The 17165-nt window shown below is 41.7% G+C and overlaps 1 protein-coding gene across 3 annotated transcripts in view; it reads left to right on the top strand.

Annotated features, from left to right (window-relative positions):
- Nucleotides 1-17165, top strand: part of LOC105016715 (cadherin-22) — a 163605-nt gene that overhangs the window by 121342 nt on the left and 25098 nt on the right. For all 3 annotated transcript variants that reach the window (XM_010880735.3, XM_020055179.2, XM_020055180.2), the window contains 3 exons: nucleotides 740-996; nucleotides 4460-4596; nucleotides 10144-10265. In XM_010880735.3, the coding sequence (XP_010879037.2) occupies nucleotides 740-996; nucleotides 4460-4596; nucleotides 10144-10265 (516 nt within the window). The remainder of the gene's footprint in view (nucleotides 1-739; nucleotides 997-4459; nucleotides 4597-10143; nucleotides 10266-17165) is intronic.

The raw sequence follows: 17165 nt of genomic DNA, 5'->3' as shown, positions 1-17165 counted from the left end.
CTCTAAAATAATCTGTATGATATTATATTTCTTTTCTCTGCTGCCAGGATCATTTTGCTCCCATGGACTTACAACTATAAAATGTTTGTTGTCATGCAAGCACTTTATGAATTCAACAAATCTCCATTCCTGTATTGCCTATGGCAATTGGCAATGTGCCTACTGTTCAATCGCAACTGGGGAATTGGAAAAATTCTAACAATAAAAATGTACAACAAAAAATATTCTGAATGATCTAAAGGATCTTTTCAAGGTCCAGTAATTGGTAATGCATGGCTCACAATCCAGACAGAAGAACAGACCATAGTGCATAGTGCAGAAGAAGGACAGACACAGGCTGGTGGATGAGCTCTGTATTGATTCACTGGGACTGGATGAGATCCACTTAACCTACTAGGTAACACGGTTGGTTCAGAGCATTGGTTGCTATGGTTTCTGGTCACCCTACACTTCATGCTCTCTTTCTGGAGCTAAAAACCTAAAGATTGCTCAAGTTCTGCTTTGACAGAGCTTGCTAGGTAACATACAACCTTCTGGGATACTTCTCTGGGGGCCTGGTGAGTTAATTTTACTGCAAGGTAAAAGCAAAAAACAACTGTTTAAGCCTTCTAGGAGCAGGGTTGAAAAGCCTGAGCTTAGAATATAACATTTGCCAAACACCAAGAAAGATCATAGGGGTTTTCAGATAATGATACTGTGTGAGGCAGGTTTAGCAATCTCCCTTCTGTGCTCTGTTCAGCCCCTGGACTTCGAGAGCAAGCGCACCCACAATGTGGTGGTGGAGGCCGTCAACAAGCACGTGGACCCCCGGTTCCTGGAGCTGGGCTCGTTTCGGGACCAGACCATTGTGCGGGTCAGTGTTACCGACACGGACGAACCGCCAGTTTTCCACCCAGCCGATGGGGCCACCATGGAGGTCCAGGAAGACGCCAGGCTCGGGGCCCTGGTTGGCACGGTGACGGCAAAGGACCCAGACATGGAGAACGCACCTGTCAGGTATGGGGCGTGGCTGTTGGTTTGGTAAATGGTGACTGCTTCTAATTGGAATGCACAGTTCGGTACTGCCATGGATAAGCCTGCAAAGTAAAACTTAAATAGGGTTTAAGGCTGTCACTAATGACTATTTTGGTAATTGAGTATTCAGTATGTTGTATAAAAGTGACACTATGCACGATATTCCCCAAAAATATCCATATCTGACATCGCATGTGCAGTTTTGCGGTAGCGACATGCGACCAGGTTATCTTAACTTTTTTACTTTGGTTTAATGTTTGTAATAAATGAATAAATAATTAAATAAAAACCGAAATATGTTGCTTGCATAAGTATTGCATTCCCAGACTTTAATATTTGGTGCAGCCTACTTTAAGTGGAGGCAGCTTTACGTGTTTCGGAGTAAGTGCAGTAACAAGCTTTACACACAAGGTTGGCGTGATTTTGTCCGCGGGCAATAACTTTTGCTTGGTTATAACTTAACAAAGCAAAAATACAATATTTTAAAAAAATTTCAAGTATTTTTATATAATAAAATATGATAATATAGTGCCGTAACATTAATAATAATTACCACCACATTTTGATTACTCTAAAAGTGTCTGATCCGAAAGAACATTTAACTCTGCGTGCAGCATGTGTTGTTCCTTATTGCTCTGCCTTTGTGTGGCAGTGTCACATCGCTGTGTGTAACTCTTCACTCACTACCTAACATTACTGTTGGGAGAAAAGTCGAAACACTCTACCACTGAATCTATATCAACAGCAAAGTTTATGTTTAAGTTCATGATCCCGTTTTGGTTTGTGCAGAGAGAATTCAACACAAAAATCTGCTCACGCATTACAAGCTTGGGAGCGCACTGTGTACCTGCCCAAGTGTAATGCACTGGTCGACTTAATTCCCACGGAAATATCGTTGGTGCGGGCATGTTTAGAGTCAGACAATATTTTTGGGGATGAATTGCGGGCTGGTTGAATGTTAAATTAAATTTTTTATTATTTTTGCAATAATTTATGAGCACTAAAGAAATAGGCCAAAATATGTCTCTCAAAGTAAGCTACATTTCAGCTGCCTGTCCGCACTGCTCTGTTCACCCAAACAGTGTGAAGTGCTTGATCCAAACCAGTGGCATCCAGCTACAGTCCTCTAGTACCCTGAACAGCACACGTTTGTGTCGTAGCCCTGGACAAGCACACCCGATTCAGTTCAGTGAGAGCCTGACAATTAGTTGACAAGTTGAATCAGCTGTGTTTGGCTGGGCTACAATGAAAATGTGGACTGTGTTTGGAGTACTTGAGGACCGGAGTTGGGAACCACGGATCTAAACAACGCTATGCGAACTGTATGCTACAGCTGTATTCATACAGTGGGGAGAACAGATATTTGATACACTGCCGATTTCGTAGGTTTTCCTACTTACAAAGCATGTAGAGGTCTGTAATTTTTTTCATAGGTACACTTCACCTGTGAGAGACGGAAAATCACATTGTATGATTTTTAAATTATTAATTAGCAATTTATTGCATGACATAAGTATTTGATAGCAGATTAAAAAAAAAATATATATATATGATCTTGACTATCAAATTGTGTCCTGATGTGAATGCAATTGTATATCTAGAAGTATGCAATTACATGAACTCCTATACAAACAGCCACGTCCGGTAGGCACCAATCATCGTACACGGAGCCTAAGATAGAAGTGATGGTAATAAACAACATACAGATCTGTAGCACAACCATATGAATCATGAAAACATTGGTTCGTCCATGCTTACGATGCCAGGACCACATTACCGTGAGGTTACCCAGCAACTGACTGATGACCGCGCTGGAGGGACTTGTCAGTATCTCACACAACTTCACAATTGCTCGGATCCCTATTCATGAGCAGAATTCTATTATTTTGCGACCGGAGAGACCCCAAACCTCATCGCTCTTCGGAGGAGGAATGAAAAAAAAGGAGGCGAGTGTGGCGAACGGAGAATCACGCACACCAGCTCATGCACGGGCTGTGCAAATTACCTCTATTAAAAATGCATGAGGCTGAACTGAAAGTGCTCCAGGCGTAATAAAGTACAAAACAGTGGCAGTGCCGCCGCCTGTGTTGGCAGACGAGAGCCACCGGGCTGGAGGGCCCATCGGTACCACTTTAATCATCTCCACTGGATGAAACTCACCCGGGTTCCCGGTGCCCAAGGGCCCATCAGTGTCCCCCCCCCCCCCCACCGGCGCTGTCACTGTGCCGCGAACTGCACCAGCCGGGGCATCGGTACGCGGTGGCCAGTGCTAGCGGGCACAACGGGCGCCATACCAAGAGGGCAAAGGGTCCGGAGGAATGAACACGGGCCCTGGAAACAATAGCTGGCCACTTGTGCGGACAGGAAAATATGTGTTTGTTTTGTTTGTTTGGCTCATTATCTGATGGGCCGAGATGCGGTGGAGTCTTGAATCTGAAGTGTTTGGCTACTGCCGTTATCAAAACAATTTACTTGTTTATCTTAGTATTGTTTCCAGAATTTCTGGAATTGTGTACTCCAGTGATATGTTTCAGGGAGGATGTGTGTGTCAAGGCTATGAGATGTGTGCACCACGTTCCATTTACCACAAGTTTCTGAGAGAAAATATAACTGCATTATTATTACATAAAAAATTTCATTCACATAATTATTACCTTATAAATTTCATTCACATAATTATTGAATAACTTATGATGAAATAATCCTAATTTCACTAATGTAGTGGGATCAATATAAACATTCAGGGTTTACAGAGAAAGCAGCACCAAATGTAACATGGAATAACAAAACGGTTGATGCTGTGCTTTCCCCACCTGGACTTCAAGATGCTTGTATCACTGCAGGCCTTTCATCAATCTCATATGACTTGTACAAAGACCCGAGTGATCCCTTTGATGAGCTTCATCTGAAGAAAGCTGAAAAGAAACCGATGACCCTCGTGATATTACATTAAAGTCTCTCCGGCCGCACAAAACCCAGTAGAAAGATAAAGAAGATTATGGCTCACAGACTGGGGTTCGCTCCACACTTTCCTGAGCGGTCCTCGTCTGGCTGACCACCAGGATATGCAGATGTGTTTCGGGTTTTCATTGGAGTGCAGCATGAAATATGTATCTCCGTTTTTTTATATTCCTCGGTCTGGAACCGCTGACTCGTTTGGGGACACGCTGTGAGTCCGGTGGGGAAACCAACTGTGACAGTTTGCCGATACCGCGGCAACATGCATAATTATTTTCATTGTTCTTTTCATTTTTGCTCACAGTTTACCAGCTTTCCGAAAAGGCTAATGCGCAGCCATAACCTGATGTCAACTGCAACTGGCAACATCCCCGGGGCCACAATGTTAGGGCAGCCACCTAAAAACTCCTGCAGAAGGCTCAGACTAAAAACCTACGCTGTTCAATAATGTACTCCGCCTTTTTTTTCTTGCTCTCTTTCTACCCAGATTCTCCATTGACCCAAATACAGACCAGGAGCAGATCTTCCACATTGATCCAGTGTCGGGCGCCATCACCCTGGGCAAGGTTCTGGACCGAGAGACGGCGGGCTGGCACAACATCACTGTCACGGCAGTGGAATCAGGTGTTTTTATGGATACGTTATAATACATCATAAGCCTTGCTATAAGATGTCATAAAGGCTCATACAGTGACTACAGCGAAAGCATTACACCGAGATGTTTTTAGTAAACTGTTGTCATCGGGAATGACTAGTAATAAGCATTTGTAACACCCTTTATAACACCCGGCCTTTCCCATATAAGAACTTACGTGACACTATAGTCTGAAGCTTAGTTTGTTTCCCAGCTTCATATACCTCGAGGCCCAGCGTGATGTGATTACCATGACATTGATAGGGAATCACAGTTGACAGACACATATCACACGGCGCCGCCAAGCTGTCAGATAATCCAAAATGAAAGCAGAACACGTGTAACGTTGTTCTGTCTCGCTCAATACTTTTTCATTCGCAAAGAAAATGAAGAACACAATAACCTGACTGTGGCGTAGCTAGCAAGCTATTCTTATACCCCAGAAACTGAACTTAGTGGGGTGGGAAGGGGACCGGGTGGCTGGGATACTCTGGCTACTTTTTCCAATCTTCAACAGATTAAGTGATTCTGGGATTGTGTTGAAAGCACAAGAGATTGCATTTTGCATCTGGCTAGTAGTATGTACCTGGCTTAGACAGAAGGAGAAGGGACAGAATTTTCGTTTTTTCTAGCATTCAATTTTTCTCCGTTAAGGGTAAAACATTGCACATATACCTGTTCCTAAGAGCTAGGATAGGGCTTACAGCATGTGTTCCGTGGCTTCCTCAAATACGTCTGAGCTAAATTCAATTGGAGCATATGGAGCTTTAATTCTCGAGACAAAGTGTTTGCCTTTGTGTTCTTCCTCTTTGTTCTCAGCCTTATGACACAGGCACATTTTAATGTTAATTGACAATTTAAGAGTTCAAGAAAGACAGTAATTTCATTCCATATCAGGCATAAGCACAGAGCTGTACTTAACAGATAAATTCCTTCCTTGCTTCTTGTACAAAATAAATAAAATAAAAAAGTGTAGACAAACAAAGTCGATGGCTGAATTCTGTCCAAATCTTTCTTATCAACAGTGTCTCATTCAGTCATGAGCACACAAAGCAGAACAGCAGAGAAAATGTGAAGTAAAATAACTGGGACAATTTTTTTGTTTTTTTTTGTTTTATGTCTCCTTTGCTAATTACGGTTGGAGAGACATGGGGTTGAACTGAACAAGGCTATTTTAAGATTATAGCCCAATTCAGGAAAAACCAGTAACATGACCCCTCATTATTCCCTAAACTAAATGATTGACCTTCACACTCTGTGACTGCCGCATCAGCATTGTTGAATTCCTCCTTGATTAAATGAGGTCAGTGGTTGGTCATGATATTCAACGGGTCATTGACCCCAATTAGTATAGAGCAAGGCCAGAACAAACAAAGTTATTTTTCTTTAAGGGCCGGCTTCGCGGGCACAGATTACGCCTTGTCCAGGCCCTAAGAGTTATACAAGTTATATGTTAGAGAAAGTCATACAACACTCGCTCCCCATCAGAGTTGTGGGACATTCCACATTGCTCATCTTAACTAGAAGCTTACTTGGCCCAAACAGCGTTTGTTGTAAGCCTTTGAGCTGGTAAATATGACCGTGAATCGTGGTTAGCATTGGTTAGCCAATGTCATATTTGTATTTTCATTTTTGCTAGTACCAGTGTTGGCATACGTGCAGCACTGAGGCTGAAGTGCATCTAATTCTTCCCTTGATGGGAGACACATAGGTGGTAATGTCAAAACCACTTTTTTGTATCTTCTTCTGGTTGTTCACAGACTACTGACAGACCTTCGGTTGGGGCAGAAAGCTAACAGGGTGGCCAGACTGACATGTCATTTCAGAGACTTGTGATGTTGATTATGATACAGTATCACATTGCAAACAGTTTTCTGAGGCAGGTCAATGGGACAAAAAGAATATGTGTTCAAACCTTAGGCTAAAAGGATAGCAGGCGAGTTGGAAATTGCATTTTCCATCGGAGGCTTAACTCCCCTGACCCGGTGCAGGCGCCTCCCTCCTGTGGAAATATCTTTCAATCTGTAAAGAACTGAAATGTTGCAAGATAGTGAAACTTTTGTTTGACCTAATGCCCCAGCGCCTGACGAATGTATTACCCAGCAGGGGAAATTATTTTGTTTATCGGCGGCATCAAGCCAATAATGGCTAAGATGTGTCTGTTACGCTCGTTCATTAAGCATGGGGGGGGGGGGCACACAGAATGGAAGAACGTCCATGGAAAACTTCAGACTGATGACGCATAGTGCAGAACAACCGACCCTTTGTGCTGAGATCACACGCAGTGTCCTTATCAGGAACACGGCCCAGGGCTATGCTTTTCTCTTTTTATTTTTCGAATTGCTCAAAATGTACTGAGTTTGTGATTAATTTGTCATGTCAGCCATTTGTTTTTTTCCCGGTAATAGAGGTCGAGGGGGCGTGGTATGTGGCCAGTATAGCCCAGCTAAGGACTGTCCTTAAGGATGGCACAAGGCAGAGGGGCTGAACACAGCGCTCAGCTGTGGTCTATTGGCCATATTCCACAAACCCCCGGCCATTGCTGTTCTAAACCGGTTAGCAACGCATCCTGTGACGGTAAAGCATTTATTTCTGTCATATCCGTGGAATGCAATCTCACATACCACGTCTTTCAGCCAGTTAGCGTTCAGGATTCAAACCACCTGATTCATACTGATTTCTTTGTGGTTCCAAGTATACAGCTGAGCACTTCAAACAGTTCAGAATAAAACATACCACCTCCACTGTCACATTTAGCATGATTGAGTACTGTAGTTTTCCGGGAATAACTCAGTAATGTTTAATATTCATATATTAAAACCTCTAAAAGGGGTCAAAGCACAAGAACTCTGGTTTCTTCTTTTGCTAACCCTTTTTTTTTTTGCTGCTACAATATACAATAAAATATAAAACAATAATGTTTACTTTTTAAGCATGGTTATAAGCATGAAGTCGTGCATTGTCCTGCACTTGGGGGAACCCAGGGCCCACTGCACCTAACAGCAGTCAGGGTACCGTTGTCTAGCACCCTCCAAGGATACGCCTCCCCAGACCATCACTGACCCCCAAAACCGCTCATGCTGGATGATGTTGCAGGCAGCATAACGTTCACCACAGCGTCTTCAGACTCGTTCACGTCTGTCACGTGCTCAGTGGGAACCTGTTCTTCTCTGTGAAGAGAACGGGGCACCAATGGTGGACCTGCCAATTCTGGCGTTCTCTGGCGAATGCCAATCGAGCTACACGGTGCTGGGCTCTGAGCACAGGTCCCACTAGAGGACGTCAGGCCCTTATGCCACCCTCATGGAGTCTGTGTCTGACAGTTTGGTCAGAAACATGCACACCAGTAGCCCGCTGGAGTTCATTTTGTAGGGCTCTACAAAATGGTCCTGCTGCTGGGTTGATGCCCTTCTATGACCCGCTCTCCTTGTGTAACCACCCATCTCCTGGTATCTCCTCCATGCTCTTGAGACTGTACTGTGAGACACAGCAAACCTTCTTGTGCCGGCACATATGGTTGTGCCATCCTGGGGGAGCTGGACTGCTTGTGCAACCTGATTGGGCTGCAGGTACTGCCTTATGCCACCAGTAGTGACAAGGACACAAGCAAAACTAGAGAAGAATCAGTCAGGAAGGATAAGGAGAGAGCAATTGTCTGTTGCCACCACCTGCAACACCATTCCCTTTTTGGGGGTTGTCTTTCTGTTGCCTCTGCAGTGCCCCTGTTGTCACTTTCATTTGCACCAAAACAGGTGACATTGATCCACAATTATTTATACTTCCTACCTGGACAGATTGATATCCCTGAAGTTTAACAGAATTGGTGTCATACTATGAAGATTAGGTGTTCCCTTCATTTGTGTTTCTTTCATTGAGACCCGATCCATGATTTAAGTGTTCCCTTCATTTGAGCAATGTATAAACACTACCTGTTTGGGGTCAGTTAGAAATGTCCTTGTTTTCCTTGAGGAAATATAGTCCAACGAACAGGACATAGAGTCATTGAAAAGGATAGAAATTGTGATTTTATTATTGAAATAATAATTGAGTCCTTCAAAATTCGCTTTTGACAAAGAATCTTCCATTTGCAGCAATTACAGCTTTGCAGACCTTTGGCATTCTAGTTGTCAGTTTGTTGAGGTGTCTGAATAGATTTCACCCAATGCAGCTTGAAGCACCTCCCACAAGTTGTATTGGCTTGATGGGTACTTCTTACATACCATACGGTCAAGCTGCTCCCACAACAGCGCAATAGGGTTGAGATCTGGTGACTGTGCTGGCCACACCATTATAGACAGAACACCATCTGACTGCTTCTTCCCTAAATAGTTCTTGAATAGTTTGAAGCTGTGCTTTGAGTCATTGTCCTGTTGTAGGAGGAAATTGGCTCCAATCAAGTCCTGTCCACAGGTTATGGCATGGCATTGCAAAATGGAGTGATAGCCTTCCTTCTTCAAGATCTCTTTTACCCTGTACAAATCTCCCACTTTACCACCAGATGGGCAGGCCCTCAGTCAGGAATCCCAGCATGGCTTGGGCTGCAATATGCCTTCTTGGACTCCCTCTGCATGAAATAATAAGATCACAAGTGAGCCCATCAGAATTGGGATGCAATTAAAATACAGGCACACTCACAAGACAGAGTAGTGTTATGGATGGAACACGCGAGGTTTCGCCAATGACCTGTTTTCCATTGAATCTGAGATACATTTAGGGGAACCCTGCTGTGAATGATAAATAGGCAAAATGGAAACTCGTCAAACATAATCAACTAATTAGGAATTGGAATTAAAATGAAATGAGAAGTCGGCACGTCAAACCCACTGTGTCTTGTTATTCGGGGGTTGTGTGGATAATTTGAAGTGGATTTTGATTGCGTTAATTATATAATCGTCTCCCCTCCCACGTTTCGATGTTGCATTTTAAGAAGTTCACCGAGATAATGCATGTGCACTCTGTGCTTCGTTTTTGAATCTTTTAACATTATTAAGTGCATTCATTCATATTTCAATCACTCAGTCAGGCCCCTGGCGTACTCTAATCATTAAACTTGTATTTGTGTATTTCAATTATTTGATAGCTGTGTCAGAAAAGTGTTGTGCTGGTATAATAGGTAATTTCAGGACACTTAGAAAGCTGTCGCCACTTAGTGAAAAGACACGAGCTGATGGATGGCTTTATAGGGTAAATGTTGTCTTTCATACGGTCTCCCATTCACTCAACCAGAGTGATCAGTGGAATGACAGCAAAATATTATTACCAGTTCTCAGAATTTGGTCAGCTTTGTACCACACATAATCTCAAAATGCTATTGATAGAATTATTTATAGTTTTTGTCTTGGCCGCTAGCAAATTAATTATTACACTATTTTTGCGAATGCAGAGATTGACAGTTCATACTCTAACTGTGTCCAGTTCATCTCACGGTACATCTTTCAGTTCAAAAGCACCAAATGGTGCAACTGAATGGGGCAAACTCATGAATGTATGACATATTAAATTCTAAGACTGTTCTTTAATCTCTGTTCCCTTTATAGATAACATATCCCAGATATCCCATTCATCAGTCAGCGTACGTATCCTGGATGTGAATGATAACCCTCCTGAACTGGCCACACCCTACGAGGCATCTATCTGTGAGGACGCCAAGCCGGGCCAGGTAAGGTCAGATTCCAAGGTATTGCACTACTACCATAAGTTATTAGGTGAAAAGTGCCAGAGAAGTAAGGGATATGTTGGCCTGGTATTGGATGGCCTGAGAAAAAACATAGGACATACGGCGTCTCTCAGATGTTTTAAAATCCCTTGGACTTTGTGTTACAACATGAAATCAATTGGGATTGTTTTGGGGGTATTTGCCACTGATCAACACAAACAAGTCACGAATACAAATTGTTTCAAAATGAATTACAATTGCAAAACAGAAAATTATATATTGTAAGTAGTCACCTCCTTTAGTCAATATTTAGTAGAGGCACCATTGGCAACAATTACAGAAATGAGTCTACAGTATTTGAATGAGTCTCTACTAGCTTGGTGAACACGAACATAGCCATTTTAGCCATTCTTTTTTTTTTTGCTCAAGTTCCATCAAGATGCAGGGGACCTTTAGAGAACTGCAATTTTCACCTCTTTCCCACTTATTCTCAGTTGGATTCAGGGCCGGACTTTGACAGGGCCTCCTGGGCATAGATTTTTGTATTTTAGCCACTCTAGTCCAGTGTGGCTTTGGCTGTATTATTGCAGTCATTGTCCTAATCATTTCTTTATACTTTGCTGCATCCATTTTGCCCTATACCTTTCACAATTTGTCCAGGCCCTGATGCAGAGAAGCATCCCCATAGCATGAGGCTTCCACACACGTGCTTCATGGTAGGGATGGTGTTGTCAAGATGGTGTGTAAGTTTTCTATGGTCTGATGATGTGTAAGGTCTGTGCAAGGCAAGGCAATTTTATTTATATAGCACATTTCATACACAATGGTCATTCAAAGTGCTTTACATAAAAACGTGCAAAACATAGCCGTTATTGTTGAGACAAAAATAGCTTCTTTTTTTTCTCTCATTAGACCATATAATTATCTTCCAATCGGTCAGTCTACCCCATGCCTTCTGGCAAACTCTAGCCGAGATTTGATTTGACTTGTTTTTCTTTTTGCCGCTCTCCCATGAACAGCACTTTTGTGAAGCACCCGGGCTATTGCAGTATACACAGTGTCTCACAGCTCAGCTGTATATGGCTACTATAGTTTCCATATGCCTCTTGGTGGCCTCCCTGACTAATTTCTGTTCCTGCCAGTATACTCACCTTTTGAGGATAGCCTGTTCTAGACAGATTTGAAGTTGTGTCATATTCTCTCCATTTCTTAATAATGGACTTTACTGTGCTCAGGGGTGATATTAAATGCCTTGAGATTGTTTTTCTTTCCAACACCTGATTGGGGTTTTTGAGGAAACTTGCTCAGGATTTGTACTAACTGTGGGAATTCCCACACTTAACTGTGAGACAGGTGTATTTAACCTGAAATCGTGTGAAATACCTTAATTGCACACAGGTGTACTAAGTTAAAGTTATTATGTTGACCTCTGAAGACAATTGGTTGCACCACAGCTCATCCAGGTGTGTCATAGTACATTTTCTATGTCAATATTTTTAATAAAATTAGTTTTCACTTGGACATTATGGACTTTTTGATCAGTGTCCGCCAACATATTGTAATCTTGTACTCTAATAACCTTTGCCCGGCACAGCCAGAATAGGACTGGCCACCCCTTAGAGTCTGGTTTCTCTCTAAGTTCCAATCTACTAAGGAGTTTTTCCTAGCCACTCTCCATCAACCAAGTTGTTGCTTGGTCTTTGGGATTTCCGGCTGGGTATCTGTAAAAGCGCTTTGTGATAACTGCTGATGTAAAATACATTTGATTGTTGGAAAACCCCCAAATTATTAATTTATTAAATTATGTGCAAAACACCTTTCTTTTATTTCTTATGGGATTCACATCCAACTGTATGTTATAACAGAATGGCACAATCATTAAAAAAAAACATGGCATCAAATAATTTATTTTACTGATCCCAGTTCAAAAGTCTGCATACCTTTAGTTCTTAATGCTGTGTTTTGCCCCAGTTAGCATCAATGACAGCATGCAGGCTGTTGTAATAGATGTCAATGAGGCCACACATTTTTGCAAGTGGTATAGCTGGCCATTCATCTTGGCAAAATGCCTCCAGGTCATGCAATGTCTTTGGTCGTCTTGCATGAACCGCACATTTGAGATATCCCCAGAGTGGCTCGATGGTATTAAGGTCTGGAGACTGTGATGGCCACTCCGGAACCTTCACCTTTTTCTGCTGTAACCACTTGAGGTTCAACTTGGCCTTGTGCTTAGGGTCATTGTCACGCTGTAAAGTCCAAGAGTGCCTATGCGCAGCTTTTGTGCAGAAGAATGCAAATTGTCTGCCAGTATTTTCTGATAACATGCTGCACCATACATTTTCACAAGATTCCCCGTGCGTTTAGAGCCCCCCCCCCCCAAAAAAAACCATCAATGAGCCACCACCATTCTTCACAGTGGGGATGGTATTCTGTTCACTATAGGCCTTGTTGACCCCTCTCCAAACATAACGCTTATGGTTGTGACCACAAAGCTCTATTTTGGTCTCGTCACTCCAAATTACAGTGTGCCAGAAGCTGTGAGGCGTGTCAAGGTGTTGTCAGGCGTATTGTCACCGGGCATATTGTCACATTGGCGTAGTAAAGACTTTCTTTCCAGGATATTGTAAGGTTTTTATTCTTCATTTTTCCCCCTCGAAGATTTCAGTTTGTTTTTCAATTGACTTGTTCACATTATAGGTCACATTAGAAGTGGAAAAGTTTCTGACATGATTTATCATTCTTTTACATCACAAAAACATGGCATTTTAACAGGGGTGTGTAGACTGTTTATATCCAAAAAATTGCTTCCATCCCACTACACAAGAGTTTATTCACGGAATGGCTGTAACATGTTGCTGGATGTAGATGACTTGGATAATTTGTTTCACCCCACTTGATTCTATTTTGAGTACAGAAGCCCACACTAGCCATTCCTTATAATATTGGTTGTAACCATCTGGTTGATGTCACAGTGACACGGCCTACTTCTTAATGGGAGTAGCCGACAACACGCAATGTGTCTTTTCTCCCGGTTGCCAAGATGAGCTGTTATGCAGTTAGAATGTGGAAGTAGCTACAGCACATGGTGTTGCTGAATCAGGCCAAGGTGACATGCAAAAAAAGCATATTTTACAGTTGTTATTTTCTCACAGCCTTCTTCTTTGTAATACAGTTATGTAAAACAGCTCCTCTGTTAAATGTGGAATGATTCTGAGTACCCTTACCAAGAGCCACTAGTATGAACTAGTATAAGCGAGCATTAGAATGACTCACTGAATTGACTGAAAAAATCTCTTAATTCCAACTCATCTCTCAGGGCGTTGCAGAAAGGACGTCATCAGTTCTGGGCACCAGTCTCTTACTATTTCTGACAGACAAGCTTCATTGGTCGTTATTCAATGGATGCGGTAAATGGGTCTTTGGAAAACGATTGATTGCCACGTCCTGCTGTGGGTGAAAATATAAGGAAGCAGTCATTGTCAAACTGTCAAAAAACTCTGATCTATTTATGTGACTATTTGTCAAATCCTTTATGATTTATATATTATAACATCCAAACAATGTAATAATTCAAGCTTGTTCTTATAGATGTGGTTGTTTTCCTTAAATAGAAGTTGTCCTTTTTTATGTTTAGAAGTGACTGGCATTTTTACTAGGGGCCAAGGTTCATACAAATATTGGCTGTTGTAAAGCAAATGCTAGACAAAAGTAAGGGGAGATGATGTCTAGAATTATTTTAGCTTTTATTATATTTCTATTTTATTATTATTATTTTTCCACTACCATTTATTTCTTCTTTGTAAGGCCCACCCACCACTGGTCCTTTGGGGACAAAATATTATCATTTAAATTGTTTGTAAATAGTCATAGACAATGCCAAAAAACATTATTTTATAACTGGATAACAGCTGATAGAGCTTATTAACTGGACAGTATTGTATGGTATTGTGAATTGTGTGTGAAAATTTTTATAATAGAGTATATGTTGATAAAGACACCATAAAATTTCCAGTCAAATTACAATTATATTACAATGACGACTCAACCACAAATGAGCACAACAGTAATGAAGAGCTAAGAACAAATGTAATGTTGAAGTGTTTTTCAAACTATCCAGCACCAACACTCCTCCACCTTATTTGAACCGTCGCTGATGCTTTAAATGTGAAAGGTTGTTTCCAAAGTTGTGTCCCAAAAATAGGTTCCTGGTGCCTTGTGATATACTAGTGGATTTGTGATGCTTGGGACAATCAGTTTGTGTTGGTCGTAGGGCACAGCCAATCATTTTTCCTCTTTGTCAAAATTCTTTCATTATCGTCCTAGTTATTTTATTTTTTTACTTTTTCAATTGGACATCGTGATCTATTTGACACTTTGTTCCAAAGTCTATTTAAAATTAAATTATGTTTTTGGCACAGAAAACAGCATGACTAACTAAGCAAACAGCAGTGGTTGAGTCAAAAGAAGATGTATTCGTTTGTTCTTTGCTTCTCTTAGCTTTTTGTTCTAAAAGTTGGGATTAAGTCAGTTAGCTGAATCTGATAATTAGATCAATAGTATTCCATTATCAAGAGGTTTTTATGCAAATACACCTATAGTGTGTTTTCATATCAGTAGTCTCATCAGTTTTCTTCTCGTCTTTTCATCAATTTTGGAGGGACGTCCAGTTCTTGCCATATTTTCTCCACTTAGTGATGACTGTCTTCACTATGTTCCATGGTATATATAATGCTTTGGAAATTATTTTGTACCCTTCTCCTGACTGATATCTTTCAACAATGAGATCCCTCTGATGCTTTGGAAGCTCTCTGAGCACCATGGCTTTTGCTCTGAGATGCAACTAAGAAAATGTCAGGAAATCCTACTAGAACAGCTGAACTTTATTTGTGATTAATCATAGTCACTTTAAATGATTGCAGGTGTGTAATTACTTTTATTTAACATGAGTTTGAATGGGATTGGTTAATTCTGAACACAGCCACATCCCCAGTTATAAGAGGGTGTGCACACTTATGCAACCAGGTTATTGTAAGGTTTGTAAAGGACTCTGAGTGCTAAACTGGCCTGCCTGCAGTCCAGACCTGTCACCCATTGAAAACATTTGGCGCATTATTAAATAACAAATACAGCAAAGGAGATCTTGATTTGTTTAGCAGCTGCGATCCTGTATAAGGCAAGTATGGGAATACATTTCACTCTCAAAACTACAGCAATTGGTTTCCCCAGTTCCCAAAAGATTACAGAGTATTGCTAAAAGGAGAGGTGAAACAACACAGTGGTAAACATGCCCCTGTCCAAACTTTTTTGAAACTCTGGCATCAGATTCAACATGGGCATGTATTTTTCCAAAAACAAAAACATTTCTCAATTTCAACATTTGATATGGTATCTTTGCACTATGTTCAATTACAATTATAAGGATAAATGCAAATCATTTTATTTGCATTTTATGCAGACTGCCAACTTTTTGGGAAACTGGAGTTGTACATGTATACATCTATGACAACATACATTTATATAAATGTACCTATTTACACTACATGCATGCATGCAAACGTATGTACATCTATTCATACATGCGTTATTACATACATAGGCATACATGTACTGCTGAATGAAGGGAGTAGACATAGACTGCTGTAGATAACAGCGACAATCCATTTAACCGGAGCCCTGACTCTCAACCATCGTTATAAAAGGACGGGGTCATTACGGTATTTTATTTTTCATTCAGTCAACAGGCCCCGAGCTCCTTTGGAGCCATTTATACTGAGCAGTGCAAAGGAATAATTAAAAGCCCGGGGATACGTCCTGAACGGCGCCCTACCCCCTAAATGTGTCACGTCCCACTCGTAGGTAGGGCACTGTTTAGGGGGCCCGTGGGGATGTGACCAGGTCTTTAAAGGGGCGGGGCCTGCCGTGCATGGTTAATGAGGCCCAGGTCTCCCCTCCCCTTGATCCGAGGAGAGGGACCCTCTCTGTTTATCACGCCTCCCAAGAACATTGTCTGGTCTGATCTCAGGCCACCTTGCGCCTTCCTCACTCCCTCCTCGATCTGCGAGTGCACATTAACCTTCAGCACATTATGGTTGACCTAGCTGGAGAATTAGCTGATCTTTTGGTTGTTTTCCTGGAGTGTTGCAACCTACTGCTAGAAAATATAACATCACATGTAAATATATTGTAGACTAAGAGTAAAGTAGAATCTAAGTATTTATTTTTTCAGTCTGTCTGCACTCTTATCCAGAGCGACTTACAGTGAGTGCCTTCATCTGAAGACAGCTAAAGGTTGGGCAACTATTCAACCCAGTAATAGTATGTACATTTTTCTCAATAAAGTAGCTGTTATAAATAGCTCATTACCTTCCTTGTGACTGAGAGGTTCTGGGAAGTGGTGAGGGGAAAGAGGAAAGGAGTGAAAAGAAATGAATCGACGGCAGAGGCGTGGGAAGTTTGAAATCAGCTAGCAACATTAGCGGAGACACCATGAGGAAATGAGCTTATCAAAGTGTCAGGCCCACTGAGGAAGTCTCTGAGTGCGCCTGGTTGACGATAGGTGGCAATTTACGCTAAGCGGGAATGAAAAATTGACGTCTAGTATCTAGCGAAAAACAGAACTTGTTGTATCGCTACTGGAGAGAGCTAAAGTTCTGCTGTTATAGTCCCTGTATTCACGCTGTATTGAGGGTTATGTTTAAACTTGTGCAAGGAAATCCTATTAGGTTGGTCCTGAATACACGCGTTACAAGGTGATGTGTCTCTCTACATTGTCCACACCTTAGGGGAGCATCAGTCAACCTATTAAAGGATTACCAAAATGACACGCTGTACATTTAGATTGTATTGCACATTGTTGTCTGAACACTTCCCTGTTCTGGCTGAACTCACCCGTCCACTAACTAG

Source organism: Esox lucius, chromosome 17 (assembly GCF_011004845.1).
Source record: "Esox lucius isolate fEsoLuc1 chromosome 17, fEsoLuc1.pri, whole genome shotgun sequence".
NCBI classification, from domain to species: Eukaryota; Metazoa; Chordata; class Actinopteri; order Esociformes; family Esocidae; genus Esox; species Esox lucius.
The sequence above is the reverse complement of the archived record's forward strand: the minus strand, read 5'-3'. Positions and strand labels throughout refer to the sequence as shown.